The sequence below is a fragment of the Leuciscus leuciscus genome (assembly GCF_965113295.1).
Source record: "Leuciscus leuciscus genome assembly, chromosome: 13".
Taxonomy (NCBI): Eukaryota; Metazoa; Chordata; class Actinopteri; order Cypriniformes; family Leuciscidae; genus Leuciscus; species Leuciscus leuciscus.
The window spans coordinates 17,309,449-17,329,310 of record NC_138737.1 but is presented as its reverse complement, the minus strand read 5'-3'; the positions used below and the strand labels follow the sequence as shown (position 1 = coordinate 17,329,310).

At 41.0% G+C, this 19,862-nt stretch overlaps 2 protein-coding genes across 2 annotated transcripts; both read left to right on the top strand.

Moving 5' to 3' along the window:
* The first annotated feature begins 4,487 nt into the window (after positions 1–4,487).
* On the top strand, positions 4,488–5,147 carry LOC309512689 (histone H1.5). Its single transcript, XM_082188403.1, has one exon. It carries the CDS (start codon positions 4,554–4,556, stop codon positions 5,046–5,048), a length of 495 nt encoding a protein of 164 aa, XP_082044529.1. The 5' UTR covers positions 4,488–4,553; the 3' UTR covers positions 5,049–5,147.
* A 1,659-nt stretch (positions 5,148–6,806) lies between these two features.
* LOC309512667 (uncharacterized protein) lies at positions 6,807–11,867 on the top strand. Its single transcript, XM_082188375.1, has 9 exons — positions 6,807–7,377; positions 7,472–7,617; positions 8,942–9,118; positions 9,756–10,382; positions 10,482–10,576; positions 10,818–10,865; positions 10,970–11,348; positions 11,439–11,615; positions 11,730–11,867. The coding sequence occupies exons 2-9, from the start codon at positions 7,530–7,532 to the stop codon at positions 11,831–11,833; spliced, it is 1,695 nt and encodes a 564-aa protein (XP_082044501.1). The 5' UTR covers positions 6,807–7,377; positions 7,472–7,529; the 3' UTR covers positions 11,834–11,867.
* The last annotated feature ends 7,995 nt before the right edge of the window (positions 11,868–19,862 follow it).

The window sequence follows — 19,862 nt, the reverse complement described above, 5'->3', positions numbered from 1 at the left end:
AAATGATAAAACTCACACACCTTAACAACTGGTAGACATTCTGTATAGCCTACTTGAAGTATTTTCTTCCTCACAATAGTAAGTTTAACAAAAAGTGTTTTCAATATAATACTGAAAAATGTATCAACATAAATAATAATAATACAATATAATCTTTTGGGGGTTTATTTTCCTAATCTACAGAGAATGTCATCATCAGAGGTTATTTTAGCCAAATTCTAGTCGTGTTTGCCGCACGTGCTCACAACCGTCAAACAAATATGTTTGAACGTTCCCTACAGGTTATTTTGGAGTTTATGTTATATAAACTAATTAAAACATTGCATATGATACCAATATGCTACAGAGATTATTCAAATGCTGATATGTGTAATTTATTTATAAATAAAGTATTTATGCTCGGACACATTCGGTCTCTCTCGCGCACTGTCGAGCGCGTTCTCGGACACACTCGGTCTCTCTCGCGCACTGTCGAGCGCGTTCTCGGACACACTCGCGGTCTCTCTCGCGCACTGTCGAGCACGCTCGCGGCATTCGCCTCGCTTTTGTCGAGTCCCGCGCCTCATAAACACTCTCACACACCAGAGAAAAAACTTTGCAGCTCCTATGGCTGAGAGAGAGCCTACTCGGATGAAAACCGCTTCAGTGAGCTCAATTATAGTAGCCGCATTTTTATTGACAGTAACGGTAACGGCGTTGTAATGGAGGAAGCAGTAATTAGTTAGATTACTCGTTACTGAAAAAAATAACGCCGTTAGTAACGCCGTTTATTTATAACGCCGTTATTCCCATCACTGGGGGCAGACATGCTGTCTCGGGGTGGTATGTCTCCAGGAGAGTGGAGGCTCCACCCCCAGATGGTTCAGATGATTTGGAGTGTCTTCAGGAGGGCAGAAATCAACCTCTTTGCCTTAGAAGAAAACTCTCACTGCCCTTTTTTTTTTCAAAAGACAGGGATGCTCTAGCCCACGAGTGCCCCTGTACACCTTTCCCCGATCGCTCTGCTCCCTCACGTCATCAGGCAAGTCAGGGAGGACAGATGCTCAGTCCTTTTGGTGGCTCCCCTCTGGCGGAACCAGTTGTGGTTCCCCGAGATGATACAATTGCTGTCAGCAGCCCCCTGGCCAATTCCTCTGAGGAAGGACCTCCTTTCCTAGGCGAAGGGAATGATTTGGCACCCCCAACCTGAGTTGTGGAGCCTCCACGTATGGCCCCTCGACGGGAGCCTGCGTGCCTTCCCGCAAGGGTCTTGAGCACTATCTCAGAGGCTAAAGCCCTGTCTACTAGACGTCTCTATGCCCTTAAGTGGTCTGTCTTCTCTGACTGGTGCGCAGTCTGGAATGAAGTCTTGACGTCTTGTGACGTTTCACTGATGTTATGCTTCCTTCAAGAGCTGCTGGACAAGAGGTGCACCCCTTTCACACTCAATGTCTACATGGCTGCCATTGCTGCGAATCATGCTCTCAGGCCATGCTGGCCAGGCAGTTGGAAGGAACGATTTAGTAACACGGTTCTTGAAAGGGGCCAGAAGGCTGAACCCACCTTGCCCCCGTTTTCTCCCGATTTGGGACCTATCCACGGTCCTCAGGGCTCTCTGAGGCTTGCCCTTTGAGCAGCTTCTGTCAGCCGAGCTGCGCCCCCTTTTGCTTTAGACCACCCTTTTTCTGGATTCAGTGTTGGTCGAGCGAGTGAGGGACTTGCAGTCGCTCTCGGTGAGAGCGTCCTGCCTTGTATTTGGGCCAAACGACTGCAGAGTATTCCTCAAACCAAGACATGGCTGCATGCCTAAGGTGCTCCCTACTCCATTTAGTGCACAGGTTATTACCCTTTCTGCTCTTCCTGTTTCTGAGGACGAGCAAGGGTTGCACTTACTCTGCCCAATTCGGGCTCTCAGAGTATATGTCGAGTGCTCTAGCCACTTCTGGCAATCAGAGCAGCTTTTTGTATGCTTCGGAGGCCGCACTAAAGGGCACCCGGCCACAAAGCAGAGGTTATCACCCTGGATAGTGGATGCAATTGTGTTAGCTTATGCTTCTGTGGGCCTTCAGAGCCCCGTTGGAGTGAGAGCCCAATTCACCAGGGGCATGGCCTCCTCCTGAACCTGGTCCAGTGGAGTATCCATTGGCGACATTTGTGTGGCGGCCGACTGATCCTCTCCATCCACCTTCGGCAGATTTTATAACTTGGACGTCCTTGCTCTCCAAGCACGGGTCCTGTGTGTCTAAATCGGTCCTCGGCCTCGTTGTAAGTCTAACCGTTAGGGCGCTTGTCGAGGACTCCGGCCTTGTGGCCTGAGCCTTGTGTTTTTGGGCGGATGCTCTTGCCCTAATATTAGCCTTGCTGCCTTTCTGGGCCCTTAACCTTGAGTGCCCTAGGCTGGGGCTCGTAGGACGGTATTTCGTTCTACGCTTGTAGTACGGCTCTTTTGGATTGCGTCCTCATAGCATCAGCTAAAGATTGACGCAATGCGAGTGACCTGTATCAATAAGGGAACATATTGGTTACTGACGTAACCTCGGTTTCCTGAGATAACGAGAACGAGCATTGCGTAGCTGGCTGTGATACCGCGCTGCACTTGAGTAGGCGCTTGCCGCTCCTCAGTCAAAAGATTGTGAGAAAATGGCATTCTCAGCCTGCTTATATAGACGGGTAGCCACAAAGCACCATAGGTTTGTGCAGTTGCAGATATGTGATTCAGTCAGGCTTCAGAATTCTCGGAGGAAAGAGATAGCGTCAGCTAAAGACCGACGCAATACTCGTTCCTGTTATCTCAGGGAACCGAGGTTATATTAGTAAAGAGATGTTTTTCCAATGGTAAGAGGCACATAAGACAATCTCTGGCACGAACTTTGCCAAACAACACAAAATAAATTGGCTTAATGAAGATTTTGTTAAATTTTAGCAAAAGTTTTCATTTTAGTTGGTCACAAAACTTCTCACAATGTGATAATATTTGTATCAAAGTAACAGTAAAATTACTTGACTTAATATGTTGTGAGGGGCGGCTCCCCAAAAACGTATTATATCATTTTCTATTAATTATTAATTTAATATTTAAGGGGTGGTGGCGCAATGGATAAGACACATGCCTTTGGTGTGAGAGACCCGGGTTCGAATCCACTGTGAGACACCAATGTGTCCCTGAGCAAGACACTTAACCCCTAGTTGCTCCAGAGGCGTGCGACCTCTGACATATATAGCAATTGTAAGTTGCTTTGGATAAAAGCGTCAGCTAAATGTAAATATTTGTGAAAACTATTTTTTTTATTATTATTTTTTTTATTAAACAATGAAATACATATACATGTAGCTATTCAAGGTATAAGAAAAATTATTAGGCTACTTTCTGGGCCTGGTTACACTAAAGCACTGGTTTTCAAACAGAAAACTTCTAAGGGGGCTGCAGGATGAATTAAAGGTATTTAAATTAATAAATCATTATTATTGATATAAAAATTTATCTAGCTCAATTCTAAATTAAAATGCTAAAAACACATAAAATCAAGATGTAAACTAAATCATATAACTATTGTTTGTGAAGAACACAACTTGCTCACAAAGTCAGCATGTTTGATTTAAAAGCAGCAAAATCATCTATGCATAAGTAATCCTTTAAAAACTGCCAGAAAATTAAACCTTTGAAACAAGCAAAACAACCAAAAAGGTCCTTTTAGGTCATTTATCTAACAACTGACATGGCATCAAAGATAAGGTTTCAGCGTCTAGGAGACACCCTTCTGGTGTAATAACTCTAGAAGATCAAACTGTAAGAATTGAAATGCTTTTATGAATTAAACTAAAGTTTATTTTAGCACTATAAAGCCATCAGCCAAATATGGACAATGGACAAATGAATGACATCTAATAGCCTTAGATCTCAAACTATCCCACCTGACAGATGTTGGCTACTAAATAAAATAAAAAAGAATAAAAATATTTGATCAGTGTTATTGCATTATTAAATACATTTATTCAATGTGTCATTGTTTTTGTAGGGCCATAATGTATAACTGACTGAAACTGACAGAAAAAGAAAATGTGTTTTAGTAGACTGAAAATATATTATTTGTTCAAAAACTCTGCAAAATATTCGCTTTATTAATTCATGAAAATATTACATATGGTCCACTCTCACTGAACAATGGCACAAAATAAGTAAACAATGTTTTTAAATAATGTAATTAAACAAAGTCCAGAAGCTGTTCAGTCTTAAAACGGCACAGCACATCGATTCTTCACATTTGCGAATAAAAAACTAATTATTACTTTATTGTTTGGATGCTATGTACAAGTCAAATGTCCTTGTGGAACTTTCTTGATTTTCTGATCGACAATCCAAGTCTTTCTATAATTTTTAAAAGTAAAAAATATACATTTTCTGTTAGTCTGAAAACACAAATTATTGCGGCTCATAAAAAGGCGCTGAAATCATAACTACTAGAGTCTACACGGTTCTCATGTTGACTATTTTACTTGCACGCTCCCGCCCTTAAACTCACTCTCATCAGACATCTTCTTCCAGCTGATGTTCCAGCTCAAATAAACTGTCAGTCATGTCAGCTGCCACAGCATCTGCTACTAAAACGCCAAAAAGAAGGTCCAAGGCCAAGAAGTCAGGACCCAGTGTGTCTGATTTGATCCTCAAGGTCTTGTCATCTTCAGAGGAACGCGGTGGTGTCTCTCTGGTCGCTCTGAAGAAAGCGCTGGCTGCCAGTGGTTATGATGTGGTAAGAAACAACTCGCGCATTAAGCTGGCAGTTAGGCGACTGGTGGCCAGCGGTCGCCTGATTCAGACCAAAGGCACTGGAGCATCTGGATCATTTAGGATCGGCTCGAAAGCTGCTACAAAGCCAAAGAAGGCAAAGGCGAAGAGGGCAAAGAGAAAGACGGCCAAGAAACCTGCCGGGGCAAAGAAATCCCCTAAGAAGAGAAGAAGAAATTTAGGAAGTCCTGAAAAGGCCAGCGAGACAGCTGCGGTCAAGAAGACCACAAGACCCAAGAGAGCCAAACGAAGAGCATCCAAATCAAGCAAAGCAAAAACTGCCTAGAAATAATTGATACCATGATAATGGCTATTGTTCATACTTTTAAAGGGATGTTGCACCCTTTGTAAAAAATAAATAAAACAATTCGTAATTCATGAACAACTTTTAGTCTCTTGCTTGAAATTGGCGTTTTGATGATGATGATGATGATGATGAGGATAATAAAAATAAAAATAATTACTATTATTTACACTAATTTGTATTGCGTTTTAACATTTTATTTACAACAGACCAAAGTTCATTTTAGCCTAAATCCCATATTGGGTTATTAATTACTTTTTTCAACAGCTAGGTAGACCGTAGGCTATTTATTATTTTTAACATAAGCAAGAAATGTAAAAGGGCAAATAATACCAACGGATGATAAATGTTAAAAATTACGTGACTGATAGTTTTGTATCGAAAAGTGACGTGTAATTATCACGCACGAGCTTTACACGTTATTCCACTAGATGGTGTTCTCTGAAAAGCAGTAAGTAAAAAAACAACTACAACAACAAAAACATTCCGTTTAGATTCGCTGCTTTTCAGAGAACACCATCTAGTGGAATAACGTGTATAAAGCTCGTGCCTAATTACACACATCACATTCATCAAAACAAGAGATGCTCATCCAAGACTGCAATTAATTTATACAAAACATCACCAATATTTTTTTTACTTAAATTGGAAATTCATAAATGACATTAGACAGTGTTACAGGGTAAAATGAAAAAGACATAAAACATAAAATTATAAATTTGATTTTCTAAAATTCTCACTATCTGGAAACATAGTAACAAAAATGTTTGTCTGAGTAGAAATAAACGTTCCTGTGAGTGTGGATTTATTTTTTTATATTAATATTTTTCATGCTTAGGCCGATATAATTAAAGCACACTCTTTTGATCACAACTAATGAAAGTAGCCTAAGTCAATGTCCTGTCTAACAGCAGAAAAAAAGGATTTTCTCATATGAAGTAGGCTACACACATTGCTTGTAACATTAATAAATGATTACAATCATAACATGAATAATAATAAAAATAATAATACCTTTTGTTAACATATTCACCTTATTATATAAACCAAACAGGAAAACATAATACCATAAATGTACCATAAATATAACACTTTATTTTAAATTTTAAATAAGAATGATTAATTATGAATTAAAATAAGAATTGGATAAAATTGTCTGCCAAATGGATAAATCTAAATTTCCAAATCAAGTTAAAATGACCGAGTCGTACTTTTGAGTAGCCTATACTTTGTTTGCCTGTAAAGTGATTACATTGTCTATCATGTCTCCCATCTGCTTATAACGATTACTGGAAGTGAAAATAAAAACACAATAACAGTATAAAAATAGCAACAAAGCAGTAAAACAGCAGTAAAATATTAGTTAAACATTAGTCTGCAAAATGTATTCATGCTGTGCAACCCGGAAGGGAGTAACTATTTTTGAGCCTTGGGAATTTCCTATGGTCATATATCCCGGGCACTCTCATGATCGATACAAATAAAGCTGCTTTGAAACAATCTGAATTGTATAAATTACTATATAAATAAAGGTGACTTGACTAAATGAGGAATACCAGAGTGTAAATCTCTCTCTCTCTCTCTCTCTCTCTCTCTCTCTCTCTCTCTCTCTCTCTCTCTCTCTCTCTCTCTCTCTCTCTCTCTCTCTCTCTCTCTCTCTCTCTCTCTCACACACACACACACACACACACACACACACACACACACACACACACACACACACACAAGAGTTTACCCGAGTTTGAGCATGTTGATCATGTCGAAGTTGACGACATCAAAAACTTTCATGGCCTGAATCTGATCATCACCCACAGAGCAGAAAAGCGCACCCTCCGCACTGACGGAGATACTCTCGATCACACCTACGCACCAGAGACAAACACAGACAGATTATTTACACAGTTTCTGAAGGAGAAACCCACTACCACAATGCTAGATGTAAGGTGTGTAGTAACAGACACCAACCCAAGTGGCTGCGGAAGTGCTTGACAAACTCCACATCCTCCTTCTTCTTCCAGAATTTCACATGCCCATCTTGACTTGCTGTTATGATAAAATCTGTTCTAGAATGGTATAAAAATGATAATCAGTATATCTGGAGTCAAATTAATTACCTTGGCATTACTAATAAATAAAAAAATCTCTTGAATAATACATATGGAGTTACAATAATTTTAAGCTTCATCATTAAGCATAAAAAACCACCACTGTACTATTTTTAAGACAATAAGATGGCAATGCTTATAGACCATTCTTACCTGTGAATGATGTGACGGACTGAAAATATTACAGTGAAAGATAAGAGTATTGAGTTATAATAGGTACCCCAAAATTATTATTTTTTTTCTCTTTCTTCAGTTTAAGTATTTACAAGAGTCTAAAAAAGTTATTCTAATGTTATATAGATTTAAGTTGATTCTGAAATAGGCCTGTAGGTGGCGCATTGCACTAGAGCGATGAGAAATGAAGTTCTGGTCAAAGGGCAAAGTAATTAAAAGAAAGCGCCAGAACGCTGCAGACACTAATGTGTGTTTCTCATCATTTTATACAGGTTTGTAAAATGTTTTGTATGGATCAATATCGATCAGTAGTGATACTTGAGACATTCATAAATGCTTTTAGACTCTGTTTGTTCAGTTTAACTGATTGTGAGTGTTCAGATGATTATTTTATGTGTGATTCCGTCGATGCAATCTCCAGCTGAGTAAACAGTCCAAATTCACGATGCTCGTAGAAAATGTGATGTGCAAGTAAGAGAATTGAAACAATTATACAACAACAACTATATTTCCTGTGTAATCTTGATAGATTTTCCAGGTTGAGCTGTAGGCCTATGTGCTATATTGAGTTAGTCACACCATTTTGTTTATGTGGAAAAGTGAAATTCAAAATGATGTTTTTCTTTAAAAATGTACACTAGTAAGTGTAAAAAAAACATATCTACATCAAGTGAGACTGTTAATCATTATTGATTGGTTATTCCATCGAAGTTATTCTGTTTGTTTCATAGAATGTATTCTGATTTCTCTTTGTTCAGAACTTTAATATATAAAATAGATAAAGCAAAACTTGAAAGTGTTGAGTGGAAACAGTGTGATGGTATAAGACAAAACACATGTAAAGTTGTATCCAGATGTTTATTGAAGTTGCTTAAAAGTATAATATAGAAGAGAAATGGTCAAATATATTACATTAGCTGACTCAATGGACATACATTTAAATGCTGTGAGTTGAATTATGTATGCATGACCTGTTTTGAATGAGTTATACTTACCTGTACTTTAAAAGGTTAAAAAAAGGGCAAAGTAATTAAAAGAAAGCGCCAGAACGCTGGACACTAATGTGTGTTTCTCATCATAATACAGTTGCCGGTGTTGTGCCGAATTTCGACCCCCGCCAAATTATTACCCCCCTAGTATTGGTAGGTTTAGGATTAGCTGTGGGGGAGGGGTTAGGATTAGGGGTGGGGTTAGGATTAGGCAATCAGGTACTGACTTCAACGAGGGGGGTAATAAGCGAAATAAACCTAAAATTCTCGGGACAGCAGCATGTGTCCACATTTTAATCTTAACCGTTCTATTTCATCAGATACGATCTGTAAACAGGGCTTTAAGTGTAAAATACCGAACTTGTCCTTTAAGACAAAATAGCAAATAACACGATGCTACGAGTTCAGCGTCTACGCAGAAGCCGCGCCCACATGTGAAACTCGTCACTCACTCAGACAACACTGAAACGCGTCATAGAGCATGACGTCACAATCGAACACCTTGATGCACATTCATTAGTTTGCTGAAAGTTTTCTACTGGCATTGTTTTGCTGAGTAATTAGCATTTGAAAATGGGTTTACACAGTTCTTGTTTTAAATGTGTAGATGTTTCTGACAGTGTGTACAATTTACACAACTCTACACCATCACAATCAAGCAGTAATAGAGTGGAATATCATCTACATTCAGTTGGAGGGAGGGATGTAGGTGCAAAAAAAGAGAAATGGTGGAAAAAACTGAAAGGCAAAAGGAAGGAAAAAATTAAAACCAGCTCAAGTCAAGGTGAGAAAGAGGACCAGACATGTCCATGTTATTGTAACAATTGGAATGTTTTTAGTTTGAGTTTTCTGGAGGAAACCATGAAAGTTCAGGTTTTTAAAAAAATTTATACATTTATTAATTGATTATATTTTTCTACAGAATTCAGAAACATAATATACTTGACATATATACACACTACACACCTTAAATGACAGTTGTGTAAATGCATTTATACAGACATTTAAATGTATTACCTCAACATTTTTATTGAATGTATGTTTGAGACTGTCTTTGGTTTACTGCAGTTTTAAGGAGAAAATACTCGCCAATGGTGCTGACTTATGAATTTGCACATGGTTTGTCTTAAAGCATATTAAAAACACCACATAAACATTTAACAATTTTAAAACATTGATAAACTATTTTTAATGTGACACTAACAGAGAACAGAGCATTCCTGCATGTGCACTGACCAACAACTGAGAAAGCAAAATGCACAAATTGGACCTTTGTGAATGCCCCCAAAAACTCGCTTCATAATTTACAACAAGCTTAGATGCAGTAATATGAGTATTCAGTAATATATATAGTTATGCAATCATTTATTAATAGTATTTCATTAATATCATCTTTTGGTTGATATAATTTCCGTCTTTAGATCAGACTTCTCAGCATGTCACCAGTGAGCCTGAAGTCCTCCCCGTTGCAGAGGAACCTGGTCAGGCTGAAGTCAATGACGAGTGGAGTGATGACGTCCTCCAGGATTTAGTCGGAGATTTGTCCGAATGGAGTGCTGACCTCCTCAACATTTTGAGCAGTGTCATCTCCAACTTTAATGACAACACCCTCCAAACTCCAGCCTGTGTTGCGACTGACTTGAGTGTTGACATCCCCCAAGGCACAGTCTTTGGTACATCCGACTATAGAGTACCAGTCCGTGATGTGGCTGACTATAGAGCCAATGTTCCTCGAGTTCTGTTCCGTGATGTGGCTGACTATAGAGCCAATGTTCCTCAAGTTCTGGCCCGTGATGTGGCTGACTGCAGTGTGGACGTCCCCCAAGTCCCAGTCCATGCCATATCAGACTGTAAAGTCGATGTCTCTCAAGGTCCAGTCAGTACCACATCAGCTCCAGTCTTTGATGTGGTTGACTGTAACGGCAATGTCTCTCAAGTTTTAGTCTGTGCCTCGTCAGACTGTATAGTCGACATCCGCCCTGAATCAGTCAGTCTGACAGAGGATACTGTATCACATAAGCGTCAACTGGAGGATTATGAGATTATTGGTAAGTTGACTGTCATGACTCCAACATACCATAATACAGACAAACTTTTGATATAATATTTGTCTTTACTCATGTCAACTCCTATTTTTCCTTTAACAGACATCAATTCATGCAGCTATGAAATCGTCAGGAAGATCGGTGAGGGAGGCTTTGGAGAGGTTTATGCGGGGATTCGCTTGACAGATGGCCTTAAGGTATCACTTATTTTACTTAAAATATATTTTTAGCAAATTGTTCTTGCTCTGTCTGTCTTACACTTTTCTCATTTTCCTTAGTGTATCTTATGTTCTCTATTTAGAGCACTTGACCTCTCAGACCTGTTTATATTGTAAGACATGTCTGTTCAAGGTTAATGGCTGAAATTATATAAACTCTGCACACTTAATAATTGTAAATAATTCTAACACAAATGTATTTTTTTGTTTTGTTGATCAGGTGGCGTTGAAATTTGCTGACAACACGGGTATAAAATGGTTCGACATTGTAAGTACTCTGTTTCTCCTCTCAGTCATTGTTTTCAAAATACAAACTGCTATTATCCGTAGTTTAGGACTGGTCTACATCCTTTGTCATTGTCTTTCTTCTAGGAGGGGTGTGCTGAACCCGTTCCACGGGAGATTGGTCTGCTAATTCTTGCCAACAAAGGCCCCAGAGTTCCCCACATCATCCAGCTTCTGGACTGGGAAAAGCAGGCTGAACAATACATTATGGTTCTAGAGCGGCCTGCACCCTCTGAGGACTTGTTGAGATTTCTAGACCGCCACAGAGGCACCATTGAAGAGGACGTAGCATCGGTTATCATGCAGCAGGCAACACTCGCAGCTCAAACATGCTGCCAACGTGGAGTGCTGCACCGTGACATAAAGCTGGAAAACCTGCTGATTAACCTGAACACACTGGAAGTCAAACTGATTGACTTTGGGTGCGGCGAAATCCTTAAGAACGAAGGATACACGTCCTTTAGTGGTATGTATTATCTCTCAAAGCTGTAAGGTGGGTCTTAAACTTTGGTGATGAGTTAGGGGCCGTTAACAGGACAAAATGTCTTTCTTCCAGGCACAGCAGAGTACTGCCCCCCAGAGTACCATACAAATGGCGAGTATCACGGGGAACCAGCAACAGTTTGGTCACTCGGGATACTCTTGTTCACACTACTGTGCGGGACATTTCCAGAGTCAGAAGACTTGGAGAAGCTCAATGATAACATCTGGACCAAAGATGGCTTGTCACAAGGTGAGATCTTCATTCAGTAAAGGACACTTGTAATTCTAAATCAAACAAAAGAGAACCAAAAATTAAAAGCAAGTTAAAGTAATTATCAGACATCTCTCCCATCTTTCTGCACAGAATGCTGCAAACTACTTTGCTCTTGCCTGCAAACTGACCCAGAGCAGCGGATTGAATTGAAAAACGTCAGTCTCCACAACTGGTTTATATACTTTAATTATTAATTTACCTAAGCAAACATCAGCACCCAGGGACCAGACGGGCCTCCCCAGCATCAGAACTCCATCGCCACACACCAATGCTCAACCTGCATTGATGTACGGGTACTATCCAGACAGTCACAACCTACAGATGCCCAAGAAGAACCTGTGGACCAAACATGGCTTGTCACAAGGTGAAATCTTCATTTCCACAAAGATTACCTGTAATTAAGTATCATACAAAGTAACAAAAGACAGTCATGTGAATAATGCATTCAAAGAGAGCAGGTATTAAGTTTAAGGTAATAATAATAATAATAATACATTTTATTTATTTGGCGCCTTTCTGGACACTCAAGGTCGCCTTACAAAAAAGTACATTAGAACAAACTAAAAACTATGTTAAAAACTAGCATAAAACATGTTAAAATACATCAGTTAAAAAACAGTACAGGAGGATAATGCAATAGTAGTCACAGTGAGTATGCTTGTCTAAACAGATGAGTTTTGAGTGTGGATTGGAAGTGTTTGAGAGAATCGGAGTTGCGGAGGTTAGGGGGGAGAGTGTTCCAGAGCTGGGGAGCAGAGCGACTGAAGGCCCTACTCCCCATAGTGATGAGGCGGGCGGGCGGGACAATGAGATTGAGAGAGGAGGAGGAGCGGAGAGAGCGGGCTGGTGTGGCAATATGAATGAGGTCAGTCAGGTATGAAGGGGCGAGGTTATGGATGGCTTTGAAAGTGAGGAGCAGGATTTTGTAGTGGATACGGTGTGAGATGGGGAGCCAGTGGAGCTGTTGGAGGACTGGGGTGATTTGCTTTATGGAGGGTGTGTGAGTGATGATGCGTGCGGCAGAATTCTGAACAAGTTGGAGTTTATGGAGGGTTTTTTGAGGGAGACCAAACAGGAGAGAGATACAGTAATCAATTCGGGAAGTGACGAGGCTATGGACAAGAACGGCAGTGGAGAGAGGAGTGAGAGCAGGGCGAAGACGGTGGATATTTCTGAGGTGGAAAAAGGCTGAACGAGTGATGTTATTGATGTGTGCATTGAAACTGAGGGTGCTGTTTAGGATGACACCCAGAGTCTTTACCTGAGGGGAGGGGGAAATGGAGGAGCCGTCGAAATTGTTTATTTTACTTAAGGTTGATTTGGTGCCAGTGAGTAGAAGTTCAGTTTTATTGCTGTTAAGTTTGAGAAAGTTTGAGGTGAACCAGGACTTTATTTCATGAAGGCAGTTGGTTAGGGAGGAGGGTGGGAGTATGCTGTTGGGTTTACTGGAGATGTAGAGCTGGGTGTCATCCGCATAGCAATGAAAATGAATGTTGTGTTTCCTGAAAATGTGACCAAGGGGGAGAAGATAGATCAGAAAAAGCATGGAGCCAAGAACAGAACCCTGCGGAACACCAGAAGTGACAGGGAAGGGATGAGAGATGAAGGACTTTAGCTGAATAAACTGGGAGCGGTCGGAAAGGTAGGAACGGAACCAGGTGAGGGGAGTACCAGTGATGCCAATGGAGGAAAGTCTGTCCAGAAGGATAGAGTGTGAGATGGTGTCAAAGGCTGCACTGAGATCAAGCAGAAGGAGGATGGTTAGTGAACCAGAGTCAGCAGAAAGGAGGAGGTCATTGGTAATTTTGAGAAGGGCCGTTTCGGTACTATGGAGAGAGCGAAAGCCAGATTGAAAAAGTTCATAAAGGTTATTGGAGGAAAGGTGGGTGTGGAGTTGAGCAGCAACAGTTTTTTCAAGAAGTTTGGAGATGAATGGAAGGTTCGAGATGGGGCGGAAGTTATTGAGGTCAGTTATAAGTAATAATCAGATGTCTCTCCCATCTTTCATCACAAAATGCAGCCATTTCAATGGCTTTTGTCCCCACACATCAATGCACACCCCACGTTGATGTATAGGTACTATCCAGACAGACAAAACCTGTTCATGCCCAAGAAGAACCTCTGGAACAAAGATGGCTTGTCACAAGGTGACATTTTTTTTTGACAGCAATGGGGCCTAATTTTAATTCACAACCATTCAGAATAGAACAAAGTAACAAAAGGCATGCAGTAATGCATGGTTAATCCAGTAATTCGACTCATGATCAAAAAGAGCAGGTGTGAAGTTTAAGGTAATAATAATCAAGGGCCTCATTTATAAAACTTTGCGTAGGATTTGCGTCAGAAGTGGCGTACGGATGAAACATAGTACGTGCGTACGCACAGAAATATTCGGATTTACAAAACCGTGCGCACGCACATCCTACACAGTTTTCCCTTAATAAATCACAATCAATTCTAAATGTAGCGCAGCTTTTGCGGCTTCATGTCACGCCCATAGTTGCCCATAAATAGTCCGTGAAACGCCCACAAGTTAATATTCATCGATTGCGAAATCATGGCAAACACAGAGAGGAAAAGCAAGAAACGTAACTTCACTCAATGTGAAGTAGAAATTATCGTTTATATACGCTTTTGTCATATCGTTCTGTGTCTTCACATAGAGTGGCCCTGCGAAGTCCACACCAGTGGTCTCAAATGGCGGTGACTCTGTTATTCTGTCTCTTGGCAGTGGCGCGGTAGTCTGCTGTCCAGCCTTTGCATTGAATTTCTTGCAGAGTACACATCTGGACACAACCTTCTTCACTACCTGTCGTGCCCTCAAAATCCAATATCTTTCTCTTGTCTGCACTAAAGTGTCTCATACACCCGCATGCATTATCTTCTCGTGTTCATACTGCACCAACATTTCTGTGTATCGGTGGTTGCTGGGCAAAATCCATGGGTGCTTTTCTCTGTAAGAGAGATCAGCATGCTGGAGCCTTCCTCCCACACTGAGCAGATCATCTTCATCCAGAAATGGCTTTAGCTCTCGAATTCTGGAGTCAGTGTTGGGACATTTCCCTGCTTTCAGCAGATCAATTTCAGAGCCGAAACTCTGGTTCTGAATCACCTTTATCCAGTGTTTTCCTGCTTCATTCAGCTCTTCTGCCGTCAGTTCACCACTGATTTTTGTGCTTGAACGGGTGTTGGTGATGAACCTCTTTATCCAGGCTGTCACCCGGAGCACTGTTTTTAGTTTGCTGTACTGCTCCAGACATAAAACAGGGCTTAAGAAGTCTTGGTCTTGCTAAACAAACTGTACAGCAATCTGGTATTTGGATCTGAGTTCAGACTTTACCTCATCTTCCTGGACATCTTCCTGAGTGCTCTTTGACTGATCAGGTGACATCAGAACACAAGGCCCATTCCACCACAATGTGCTCTGCTTCAGCTCCTGCACAGTTAGGCCTCTGGTGGGGAGGTCAGCTGGATTCATTTTCCCTTTGCAGTGAGACCATGACTGTGGGTCAGTTAGAGACTGGATTTCTGTGACTCTATTTGCTACAAACTGTTTCCACTTATGAGCAGAACCACAAATCCAATGCAGCACTATCATTGAGTCTGTCCATAGTCTGAGTTGTGTCTTGTCCAGCTGCAGTGCTTTCATGAGGGTGGTCCCCAGCCTGGCTGCTATTACAGCACCCATTATCTCCAGGCGTGGCAGTGTCATCCTTTTGAGTGGCGCCACTCTGGACTTGGATGCAACCAGACTTATGGTCACTCCTCCATCCTTTGTTTCCCCTTGAAGATAAGCAACTGCACTATAAGCCCTTTCACTCGAGTCACAGAACACATGTAGCTTTAACTCTTGACCGTCCTGCTGTGGCATGTGTGTTTGGTACCATCGTGGGATTGAGACCTGATGCAGTTGAGGGAGCTCCGAACACCACTGTTGCCACTTCTTCGTCAGATCAGGTGGCAGCTCATCGTCCCACTTGAGCCCTCTCTCCCACATCTCTTGGAACAAGCACTTAATCCTGATGGTGAAGGGAGTCAGGAATCCTAGAGGGTCAAAAATGCGAGCAGAAGACCGTAGAACACTTCGTTTTGTGTTTTCTCTTTCTTTCAGAATATCAAGCAGCCCCCTGAGGTCGAAAACAAAATCATCAGTGGCCGGTCTCCACACCATACCCAGCACCTTCAGCACAGACCCGTGTGATTCTGGTTTCTTTGCCATTTTTCTGCCATTTTTCTTTGAGCTCAGGAGAGTTTGTCATCCATTTACATAGCTCCATGCCTGCAGCAGACATAATGTTCCTGGCTGTTGTTGTCACTGTATGTGCCTCTGTCACCTCACTTGCACTTGAAATAAAATCATCGACATAGAGTGAGGAGCTGAGGACTTCTACCACTTGTGGGTGTTCTAACTCATACTGTCTTAAATGCTTCCTAATTCCTGGCTGCGAGTAAGAATGGGCTTGATGAAGCTCCAAACACCACTCTCGTCATTCTGAGCATGCGCAGCGCCACATCCTTCTCCTCTGTTGGTGGTCCTATGAACCACAGAAATCTTACAGCGTCCCGATCTCTTTCTGCGAGTGAAATCTGCAAAAATGCTTTCTTGATATCTGCCATATATGCGATTTCATGCAGTCTAAATTTGATCAAAATACTCATCAGATCTGGATTCAGATTGGGACCTGTTAAGAGACAGTCATTTAGTGAGGGACTTCTATCTTCGTGGGATGACGCATCAAACACAACCCGCAGTTTCGTTGTCGCCTTATCCTCTCTCAATACAGCGTGATGAGGTAAGTAATATGTCTGACTGCCTTGTGGTGATGCATGCTCCCTTGGCACATCCTCAGCCATTCCTTGTTTTAAGTAGTCCTCCACAACTTCATTGTATCTGCTGTAGAGTGTGACATCCTTGCTTAGTTTCCTTTTCAAACTCTCAAGTCTCTTTTTTGCGATGCGGTAATTGTCTTGAAGTGGAGGATGATGTTGTCGCCATGGCAACTCCACTTGGTAACGCCCATCCTTGAAAATGGAGGTTTCCTCGAACCGCTGCAACGCTTCTACATCCTCTGGGCTCTCAGACTTCTCACTTGTGATGCCCAGGGACTCAAGCTCCCAGAATGCATGCAGCTGTTTATCAATCTGTGCATCCTCGCTAAGCTGAATATGCATGCAGGTTGTCTCTGTCATGCTGGACACTGCTACTGGGCCTTGCACTGCCCATCCGAAAGTGCTCTCCAGTGCCACTAGGCTCCTTGTCAGTCTCTCTACTCTGCCTGATACTATCTGCCAGTAATAATCAGAGCCAATTAGCACAGAAAGTTCAGGTTTATCATCTCCAGCACAGTCTGCTAGTTGAAGACCTCTGCTTTTCATTTCCCTTTGTATATGTTCACCAGGCACTTTCATCAGCGCTGTGCACACTTTGGGGGTGACAACTGCCTCGATTTCAATTCCCTGCTGTTTATCCCATACATTCTCCAAGCTGAGCTTCACTATGTTGCGACTCACCGTTGTTGGAGCAGAGGAGCCAAAAGTGTGAAGAGTAAGTGTCCCTTGTCTAGTAACAGGTAGCTGCAGCTCCTTCACCACATTCTCATGCACAAAACTCCCCTGACTGCCTCCATCTAGCAAGCAACGGACCATCTTCCTGCTTGTGGGTCCTACGACCCATGCCTTGGCAGTTTGTAGCTGCACAGTGTTCTCAATGTCAGGTTTGTCATTTTTCTGCTTGGGGAATTACTGAGGAAATAATAGTGTCAATGTTGGCAGCCGCAGCAGGTGGAGATGACTCATTTTTCTCACAAATGGCTGCATGATGCCTGCCTCCACATGTGGCACATGACATGCCCTTTGACCTGCAAAACCTGGCGATGTGTTTGGACCCCAGACACACAAAGCACCTGCCAAGCTTCTTCAGTTTTTCCTTGCGTGCTGACACCGGGTGGTCTGGACATTTTTCAGATTTGTGTTCAGTGCTATCACAGAACAGGCAGTTTTGCATTTTTCAGCGATTTCTTAGGACTTCCGTTCCTGACGCGCAGACTCAAACAGAGCTTGACGACGTAGATGTGACGTGAGCAACCCGTCTGTCTTCTAGTGGCTGTGGCATGAGAAATCTGAATCATTCCCTTCCGAATCTTGCAGAGACGGAGAGTGTGAGTAGGAGCTGTCCATGAGCTAGGAGTAGGAGAAACTTTTGCTAGGTATTCTGATTAATTATTTTGTCATTTTGCCTCCACGGCTCCCCGATTGACCGCGAGCTTCTCCTCCCGTCCATACGGTAATCTCTCTACTGTGCGACAGAGAGTCGTGTGGTTATGACGCAATCGTTAGCCTACTTTTACAAAAACTGCTTCTACGGGGCCATAACGTAAGATACAAGGTAATGGAGCATTTTATACATTGTCATGTTTCTTTAGAAATAAATAATGGACAAATGGAGTCTTCAAACGCCTCAGATGTAAAGTTATTCGCTGTCAAAGTGACGCCAAAATGAATGGGAGTCAATGGGATGCTAACAGCAGGTGAAGTTCTGCTACAAGATGGTGGCACGCGGCCGGCTTCAACTTTCGGTCGACTTCCTTCCCGCTTGGTTACTCACAATGTGTGTGTGTGTGTGTGTGTGTGTGTGTGTGTGTGTGTGCATTGTGGTTTAACTTAATTCTTCACAGGTGATGAGGCTGTTGGGTGAGACAGCATCTGCCTGGGAAGAAAAACTCAATTGCATTCAATAGTGTGTTTCTTCCATTTCTTTAAGAAAAAGTAATTAATTAAAGCAGCAATTATTTGTTGTACATTTCAATTAAGATTACATTGGGCCTAAACATAAAAGTGCAAATGCTAGCTTGAGCAAAAAAAAAGAAAAAAAAGATGAGCTCTAAATAATCACCATCACCAATAACAGAAAGTAAAATGTTATTGTTGTGATGAAAAAATACAACAAAATAACAAAAATAGCAGCAAAACCAATAAATAGTTATATTTTAGTTACATTTATACATTAATCAAAATTCATGCCAGGCCATTGAATTCAAAAGAGAATTAACGTTTGGAAGCCTCTGGATTTTTTTTTCTATGGGTAAAAATAAATTATAATAAAATATTTGTCAACTACATATGTACAGCATGGTTATCTTTTCAAAGTTTACTCTTGAATGGTACACGACATTATGTTTGTAGTGTGTCTATAGATTTTTAAATAGGGCCCATTTTCAAGATTTCACACCACATATCTATTTGCCAACTATTAGAACTTGAACTGAACATGTCACTGGATGTTTGTGGTTTGAAACTAGTGATGCTAAATATTTAAAGTTGTTTTACCTCTTGGTTCTTTATGAGTTTAATCGAGTACTTTTAAGGGGTTCTTTTAAAGTGTAGTCAGGCTTTGAGCACTGTACTTTGGAGCCTTCAACCAATATCTTCTACTGCATCATTTGGTAAATTATGGCTTGAAAATGTATTTTTGTTAAAAACAGAATGTACACATCACATGTTGATCTCTTGGCTAAATACATACAAACCTCATATAAACATTTGACATTTACTATTTAGTGAAAAACAGAAGTACTTAAGCTTGACATCATATCCAGCTGACCATATGTGTTGCAGCATCTAAGTATTTTTTATATTCACTGAGGTCAAATTTTTACATTATTAGCTAACTATGTGATTTGTATAAGTACATTTCTGAAATACATGACACAGTCACCTCTGATAACAGATCCCGTCTAAATTGTAATGTAGACATGCATTTTAAAGCTGCTTTGAAACAATATGTAAAGCGCTATACAAATAAATGTGAATGGAATACTTTGACATAGTAAAATATAAAATTGTGCTGCCATATGGTACAAAAAGTATGACAAGAAACCTGTTTTCATGACCTGTTTTAGGCTTTCATGATCTACATCCACAGCAGTTTTAGAATGTTTCTCATACTGAAGAGGATTTGAAAATACCTGATAATGCCATACTCTTTTAAAACAAGAAGCAGCAAAGAATCTCACTTCCTTTTCTTAAAAAAAGAGAATATTTAAATAAAACCACACATCCTCCTACATTATCAAAAGTATTGGACATTATGAAGACCCAGAAAAATGTGAGGAACTGAATACATTTACCAAGGAATAGGCCATAATTCACAACAAAAATATTTGTTTCATTCAGCCCATAAAACCGTCCTTCAACTGAACGTTTAAACATAGGTTGAAGGCTCTT

Excerpts from the sequence above, each read along its gene's own strand:
- LOC309512667 (XM_082188375.1), top strand. The coding sequence starts at position 7,530 with ATGAAGTTCTGGTCAAAGGGCAAAGTAATTAAAAGAAAGCGCCAGAAC. Across the intron at positions 11,349-11,438 it reads AGGATACACGTCCTTTAGTG|GCACAGCAGAGTACTGCCCC; the intron begins GTATGTATTATC and ends TCTTTCTTCCAG. Across the intron at positions 11,616-11,729 it reads CAAAGATGGCTTGTCACAAG|AATGCTGCAAACTACTTTGC; the intron begins GTGAGATCTTCA and ends CTTTCTGCACAG.
- LOC309512689 (XM_082188403.1), top strand. The coding sequence starts at position 4,554 with ATGTCAGCTGCCACAGCATCTGCTACTAAAACGCCAAAAAGAAGGTCC.